Source organism: Cimex lectularius, unplaced genomic scaffold (assembly GCF_000648675.2).
Source record: "Cimex lectularius strain Harlan isolate CLEC.00 unplaced genomic scaffold, Clec_2.1 scaffold6, whole genome shotgun sequence".
NCBI classification, from domain to species: Eukaryota; Metazoa; Arthropoda; class Insecta; order Hemiptera; family Cimicidae; genus Cimex; species Cimex lectularius.
The window spans coordinates 2575538-2583760 of record NW_019392677.1 but is presented as its reverse complement, the minus strand read 5'-3'; the positions used below and the strand labels follow the sequence as shown (position 1 = coordinate 2583760).

The 8223-nt window shown below is 35.5% G+C and overlaps 1 protein-coding gene across 1 annotated transcript; it reads right to left on the bottom strand.

Annotated features, from left to right (window-relative positions):
• Positions 1–3857: 3857 nt before the first annotated feature.
• LOC106673762 lies at positions 3858–6168 on the bottom strand. The gene is made up of 2 exons (XM_014405991.2): positions 6028–6168; positions 3858–5483 (listed from the first exon to the last, which is right to left on the bottom strand). Exon 2 carries the CDS (start codon positions 5430–5432, stop codon positions 4479–4481), a length of 954 nt encoding a protein of 317 aa, XP_014261477.1. The 5' UTR covers positions 5433–5483; positions 6028–6168; the 3' UTR covers positions 3858–4478.
• Positions 6169–8223: the final 2055 nt, after the last annotated feature.

The following is an 8223-nucleotide window of genomic DNA, read 5'->3' as shown; positions in this document are numbered from 1 at the left end:
GGATAAGAATTTTAAAATCGTTTGGGTGGTCGCAGACAGTATTGATATTTTATGGGTTTTATCATCCAGGAACTGCAATTATATTGAGATATTTAAATTTAATAGAGACAGCTGACTCTATATCTCAGTCGAAGAAAAATCCCAAAGCACTTTTTTGAAGTAGGAAACCCGTATGACGTAGGTCCATGTCACTGCCCAAGAAAGCCATGTTACATGTGACATAAGAAGAGTTGTAGGCTGTTAGCAGTTGAGGCTGGTGTACAACTGGTTTCGTTCTCTTGATTCCATCCACCGTAATTTTATGATGTAAAGATAGTAAAGTTCAATTTGTACAGAAAAACCTCGTGATTTCCACAATTTCCAATTGCCCACCCTTAAACATTAAGGGAGTTTCAAAGCTATGGGTTTTGTCCTGCTGAATTACACATGATGATTTATAAAGATTCAAGTCCAGCTTGTTAATAGCAAACCCACTGGTTTGCCCTAACTAATATTTCAGCAGTTTGACAGCATAAAGAGAATGACCTTGTACCACAAGGTTGGAATCACCAGCGTAATTAGTTATGAAACAGTCAGGGACACTAAGTTAGCTGGGCTGGTGGTTAACGTGACGTACTCCCATTTGATAATTTTTTATGCGAGCCGACCACACGGATTCATTGCTACTTTTAATATTCATTGTCGACACCCTGAAGACCTGGAGATAACCTCATGTCACAAAAGTAGACCCGTGGGAGTGATGTCACAGGAATTCGATGACCACTTTTCGTGGTTAAGCTTGGAGGTGTGCTCGAGGTGCTTTCTCGATGGAAAAGACTTTCTTGAAGTCTGTTAACCAAAACTGTGACAATCAGGAGATTCATTTTAATGTTAACTTCAAACTCTTTCGTAGTTCGCACCGGTTTTATTCACTACAATTCAGTTTGACCGGACTTTAGACGTATCTTAGGGATTCAGAGTAAACCACCAACGACCAATGAACCCACTATTTATCACTCATCATTCATTTCATAAAACATCACGTGTGTATTTCAAACGTTTTTGTAGGTTTTTCCTCTCTCAGCGTATTGCTGAAGCGTAAGTTGATGCGGGGCCAGATGGTGATGAGGATAATACGAAGTGGGGTTTGCGCTCCCCAGGCTCTGCACCCTTCTGGCTTATTGTACCTTCCTAGTTCCCTAGTTCAGTGCAATAGACTCAAACCTTCTTCTCATGTGTGTAGGTCATTGACTGTCTCTGCTACAATTTCATTCCCTAGTTTTTTTGTGTGTGTTAGGTTAAATCTCCATTGAGCCGTTTCGTCGCTTTCGAAGTTGATATGGGTGGCTGTTTTTTCCTCCTCATTGCATAATTTGCAGATCGGACATCGTTATGTATGACCATGCTATGTAGATGTTGCCTTAGATGCCAGTGACCGGTTAATAGTCCTATCACTCCTCTGAGTCTGGCTCTCTCCAACTGCAGCAGACAATTTGGCAATCATAGCTTATTGTGTCTAGCGCCGACAGAGTTTATCCACTTCTCCTTTTGTTTTATTTTAATCCATTCTGCGATGGAGGATTCTGTATTTATTTTTATCCTACGAACAGGTCGGGATTTATGGATGGTCTTATCATACTTCTTTTTCACTTTCCCCATGTCGTATAGATGATAATTAGCAATGTATTTCGAATGATGCTCGACTCACACTCATAAGTACGAGACATGAGTCTGGATTTTGTTCTAAACCTCGTCAATATATTCATAGTTAGTCGCCCTGAGCCCTTCTTCCTTTCTGAGGACGTATCACCACTGTTGCATTTTTCATACCGACGACAGGCGGTGTGCTGGGAAAAGATTTTCTCCCTTTCAATTTAAAAAATCTAGCGGTATTAACGACTGTAATTATCCATCCAGTTGTGTTCTAAAATTAATGATTTGTTATGAGACACTTTTTATCTGTATGAGGTTTTAATATTTTGTGCAATAATTATTCTAGTAAGAGTTCTGAATTTACTGGAAGTAGCGATATTGGTCATGGGGAATAGATGATACGGAATCGTAAGCCCCCCCCCCACCAAAAAACTCTCATTACCTTATTGCCTCATCAAATAAATCGTAGGTTGACGTTTCCTTTTTTGTGTAATTTTTTGTTCGAAATTTCATCTGTTATGCGCTCAAATCTGGCTGTTCTTGTGTTTATAGATTATTCTCTTCATGAGCCAGTTTTTTGGAATAACAAACTTAAATACTTACTTCAGCATTATGAGTGAGGTTTAATTTGGCATAAATATTTGTTCTATGTAATTTGAAATACATCAACTTTGTCGAACAAATTTTAACAATATAAACATGTGAGCCTGCAATTTCACTATAATTACACTAATTATCATTACCGTTTCCATAGTTTTTTAATCTTTATATTTGGTAAGAATAAATTTTCATTGTATTTAACGTTTTAAAATGTGTGTTAGTGTTACATTACTGTTGCAAAGTGTTTAAAAGCCTGGACAATGTTAGCACGATTAAGCTGAGTAAGTAGATGGCTTTTCTCGTAGTTAAAAAGTGTTACTCTGGATCTCGGTATGGTCTGCATAAAAAAAAACATATTTAGTTGTTATCCCAAGATTTCGACCTATTTTATGGCATCGAAGCAGAACAATCTTATAGGTGTCTAAAAATTGACATAATTTAATTTTTAATAAATGGTTTTTAATAACGTTACAGTTCTTGTCAATGTTTGGACTGAGTCTGTCTTCAAAGAAATTTGAAACCATTTATTAAAAACCTAATTATGTCAATTACAGACATCTTTAAGATTGTTTTGTCCTGTTAATGACATAAAATAAGCCGAAAGCTTGGCAGTTACCAATTGAATTTTTTAAAATTTTTTCCAGAGTATTCCAGAATAAAAAAGTGGTAACAACTTTGACAGATTAAAAGTTATATATGACCAATTTTCGTTTATTTTTTTAAACGCAAAAATGAGGAAAAACGAAATTTATTTAAAAAAATTAAAGAATCAAATTGAATTAAAATTAAAGAAATTTTTCTGAAGTAGAGAGCCTAAGCAATATACATANTATATATAAGCATAAAAAACTTGTTGGTTTTTATGATGACATCGCGATTACTGCGTACACTTTTCATGGTGTTCAATTTAAATTAAAAATGCTTATGGAGTACTGTAAAATCAATGACCTCTAGGGAAATACACTGAAAACTACAATAAATTGTGCCATTTCAAAAAACCGGAAAGAAGCAGAATACCAAACTCTTTACATAGAATAATGTCGACTCCCATCCAATTCAATGATTTATTTAGGCGTGCCCTTTTTCTCCTCTGGGAAATTTTTTCAGGCTTCTTATTTTGTTACGAAAGTATGCGCTTCAATTCCCAGAGTTTTGAACAAGTTGGAATACCTCAGATACGATTGTTGAAAACATAAAAAGACTTATATTTTCTTATTTCGTCCGTACTATTATATTGGTCAGAGATTTGGGCACTCGTCCATAGTACTGAATTGGAAAGAGTACATATAAAATTCTTAAAGTTCATTATATTGGACGGGGAGTCGAAATGGGAAGATTGTGGCATGGGCGATCGAAGTCACCACGATAGCCAAAGTGGTAGAGCAGCGGCGTATTTAACCGAAATTCGTGGGTTCGAATCCCGCCTGTGACACAAATTTTTCATTTCGAAAAAATTGTGTATACTTAATTGAGTAAAAGAATATTACTTTAGAAAATCTATTGTATTTAAAAGAGTTTATCTTTCCAGTTAGAAAATTTTATCCTATTGATTTTTAGAAATATCATAGACATTACTGATGTTCAAATAGTTTATTGCTTTCTCGAGTTACAGCAAAAGTTAATTCCAACTTTAAACATGGGTCCACTTAGAAATATTAAAAATGTATGAGATTATAAACAAGGAAAGGAACGACTTTATGCTGAGATTCAACCTTAAAGATCTCGGGTTATCCATCGCCCAAGAACCTTCGTTAAAGCTTTGTTCATATTCCGCTTTACAAATTTTACAAATTTCCGACGGAAATTCCCTACATTGCCAGGTAAATAAATTTCCACTTTCGTGGAGAAACAAAATCGAGTTGTAATAGTTATTTTAATTTTCCATTCAAGAGGCCTCTTAAATCATTAATCCAGAGCGGATGCCAATGGTTAGCTTCCTCTATATTAATGTCACATATCAAAATTAAATCCATTCTGCTGGTTGTGTATAATTCATATAAAGTTATAGAGATAAATAAATGATGCAATTTTTTCCATTCTATTTATTTCCATCTGGGCGTAAAGGGAAAAAGTAGTACTCGATGACCCTCCTGCGCAGTTATTTGGTCTACCCCGTCGCTGACCTCTTATCTTCTCTATTGATGATATGGCTACCGCTCTAGGCCAGAACAAAAAAACAAAAAAGAAAACAAACCCTAAATTTTAAAGTTCAACATTTAACGTCAGAGTTCAAAATAATTTACAATTTAAAAAAACTGATATACTATATTTATTAAAGAAACAGCATGACAGGTGTTAATACAATACGAGTAATAATGTAATACGAGTATTGTCGAAAAAATTGCGTTCAATATTTTTGTGACGCCTAAAATCCTTTTGTCACAAGTCCCACTTGTTATACCTAATCCATGCGAAAGAATGAAATGAAAATGGTTATCAAAAGAAGAATATCCCAATATTTCGTCCATGCACAAATTTCCCATTCCTAAGTTGGTGAAATTTAGAGTTACGTAAAACGTGAATTGAGAACACGCACCTTTGAGAAGTTTAAGACATCGATATCTGTCTACACTTATTTCGCTAATAGTTTTCAACGTAGTACACATTTCGCTCTTACTTGATTTGTCACATATTTCTTTCATACATTCATTAAATGGCAATAAATTTCCTTCTAAAGAAAAAGGTACGGGTTTGACTTGTTTCGTAGGCAGATTAACAACAGTAACTAATTGACGTTTTTCTTCCATGTCATCGAGCACCTCTTCCAAGTCTGAATCGATAATCTGAATGGGCCAGTCCTTTCGCCGATCCATTAAAAAGTAAGAAGCCAAGTACTCCATCGGTTTGAAAATCCTATTTACTTTAATAATGCAGTAATTTGCAGTGGGGACGAAACTGAGTACAAAAACACCTTTTTTATAGTGTTTATTGAATTCTGGGTGTGGGATCAGTTCTTGAATTTCGTACTCTACATTAGGATCTATTCCAAGCCAAACTCTGGTCTTTGTGTTGACAAAGTGAAAACTTAATCCAAAAAAATAAGTGTATCTTGTAACCAACCTGTCACTAGACAGCCATATTCCAATGTAATGATTCCCGTTAAAGTTGATCACTGCTGAGTTTTGTCCCCACTGAATAAAGAGGTCTTCTTCTGTCCGTACTACTGTATAAATCAAAGTGCACAACATTATAGCAATCATGTTTTATGTCATGTGATTTTAAACGCATTTTCAAAACCGAGAAATTCGAACCTACAAACAAGTAAAACAGATAATTAAGGTGGCATGTAAGGTAGATGTATTTATAATAGAATTAAATGTTTACTAATTAATACTGCTAAGTAATACTGATCATACAGCTGAACAAACGTGTGCAACCTTCCTGACCGACAACCTTGGTGTATTATGAGTTACAGAACCCGACAATTATAATCGTGATCTTTTGATTGCAAAGAGAAAAAGAATGCTATTAAATTTTAGAACTAGAGAAGGTACCGTTGTGACGATTTGTTTAAACGCTACAGTGAATATTTAATACAAAGATTGATCGCATTATCCAAATCGACATTATAGCCTACTTAAAAAAATGGAAACACAGTCTGTGTTTATCAGTGGAAGTGTTAAAATCTTCTGTTATCTCCAGCACATCGGATTTTTCTAGTTACCTTGCAGGGAGTACTGTTTTTTCTCTCTCTCTCTCTTCTTTTTAAAAAAAGTATTATTATTGTTTTTGTTTTTTAATTTAAATTACGTTTATAGTTTTATTTTATTTCACTATAAGGATAATGTCTTTTACTTTGTTATTTTCCTTTCCCCGCAGAATCTGATGGAAGTCCCGCGGTCAAATGGTGTAAGAAATATGTCTTGATGTCTCTCATCCCTGCCTTAGGAAAACCTTCAATGATTATAGTCCTTTTCGGGTCTGTAAATTTATAAAAGGTTACTGTCCGCAAATTTCTCAAAAATGGTTCAATCCTATTAGACGTAAAACACGAAAAAGATTTCCAAAATCTGAAGTATGCTTCCACTTTCGAAAACATGTATATTAAATATGAATTGCATAAGTCACTAAACTACTCAAAGGGGGTAATAATTGGAGAACTTTTACGGTGTGGCAAAAGCGAAATTGAAGATGAATTTAAGTCGCAGGGAATATCTGGAGTGAAACGTATTTTAAAAATGGTAAACGGTCTCAAAACTCCAACTCCCACCTTAATACTCACATTTGAAACATCCGAATGCCTGAAAAGGTATCGTTTGATTTTTTTGAACGTAAGAGTCCGACCCTTTGATCCTAATCCGATACTATGTTTTGCGTGCTATTGTTATTGGCACACACAAATCTCATCCCAAAACAGGATCCGCGGCGAATGTGGAGCACACAATTACGGAATGTACTAACGAGCCGAGGTGATGCACACCCATCTTTAAGTCGACAGTGCCCGGTATTCATCAAGGAGAAAGAAATTGAAAAAATAAGAAGCAGAGAAAAATTTCCCTTATTACACTTAATCTAATGAAAAAACTACAGTGGAATTTAAACGGTCTGAACCGTCACCGAGACGAAATTAACTATTTAATTTCAACCTTACAATTAGATATTCATTTAACACCAAACGTATAATTAAAATGTATAAATTTATCCGCAATTCGAAGACTTTTTGCATTTGGTGGTGTTTGCATTTTAGTGAAGGATGATGTTCCTTATCAGTTATCAATGTGTAACTTGCAATTAGTTGCAATAAATATATTAACCCCTCCACGGTTTACGATTGTCTCCTTGTATCTGACACCTGGTGCACCTTTCTCCCAAAATGATCTTACCTCTATATAAGATCAATCACACACCTCATTATTATTCTAGGTGATTTCAACGCTCATAATCCAATATGGGGTGGGGGTAGATGGGATAACTCAGGGAAAATAGTTGAATTTGTTATGGATCTTTGCAATCTTAACATCTTAAACGATGGCTCTGCCACCTATGTTTGCCCTCGATACGGAAAACTCTCTACTATAGATCTAACACTAATTAGCCCCTCGCTACAACCTGAGTTCCTCTGGCACACTCTAGATGATTTACACGGAAGTGGTCATTTTCTATATTGATTACCTGCATTTCTCACAACTACCTAGTCAACAAACCTTCAAGGTGGCAAATCCAGGAGGCTGACTGGTTGATGTTCCAGGAAGAAGTGAACCTCGGGCTGCTAAATCTCACCGATAATGACTTAGGTTGCTTTCACCTCTTAATGAACTTCTTTTAGAAGCAGCTTCTAATGCAATTCTACGGTCTTATTCTACACATGTAAAACGTAAGAAGTTCTTTGGTGGAATAAAGAATGCGAACAGGCAATTAAAAGTAGGAAAAAGTGTCTACGACAATTTATGCGTCGCCCTTCAACACAAATCCTTGACAAATACAATGCGGCCAAAAAGCCTGCCAGATATATTATCAAAAAAGTAAGAAAAATTCCTAGTGACAATTTCTTAAGAATACCACTTACAGCACTTCCATAGCTGTATTCTGGGATACAGTCAGAAAAATAAGAAACAAGGGATACACACCGTCCATAGCATACCTCAAAACAGAAAATAGGGAAATTGCTACAACCACTGCTACCCTTGCCAACATTCTTGCCATGCATTATCACGATGTATGCGCTACAGCAAACTATATCAATTCCTTCATATCCATTAAACAAACCCGGGAAAAAACTCCTGTAGTTCTAACAGATTCATCTGTTCCGCTAAACTTTCCATTTACCGAAACTGAATTTATGGTTGCCCAAAGACATTTCTCCTGGCCCTGATGACATGTGTATTTCATTAATCAAAAATTTAAAAACTTCGTATAAAGCAATCGTACTTAAAATTATTAACAGAATGTAAGGATATGGGGAGTTTGCAAACATCTGAAAAAACCGCGTTCACAATAATGATCCTTAAAAAATAAGCATCCGTAGGAGGCAAAAACTATCGACCCATATCC

Coding starts and splice junctions, on each gene's coding strand:
- LOC106673762 (XM_014405991.2), bottom strand. CDS start 5,432: ATGATTGCTATAATGTTGTGCACTTTGATTTATACAGTAGTACGGACA.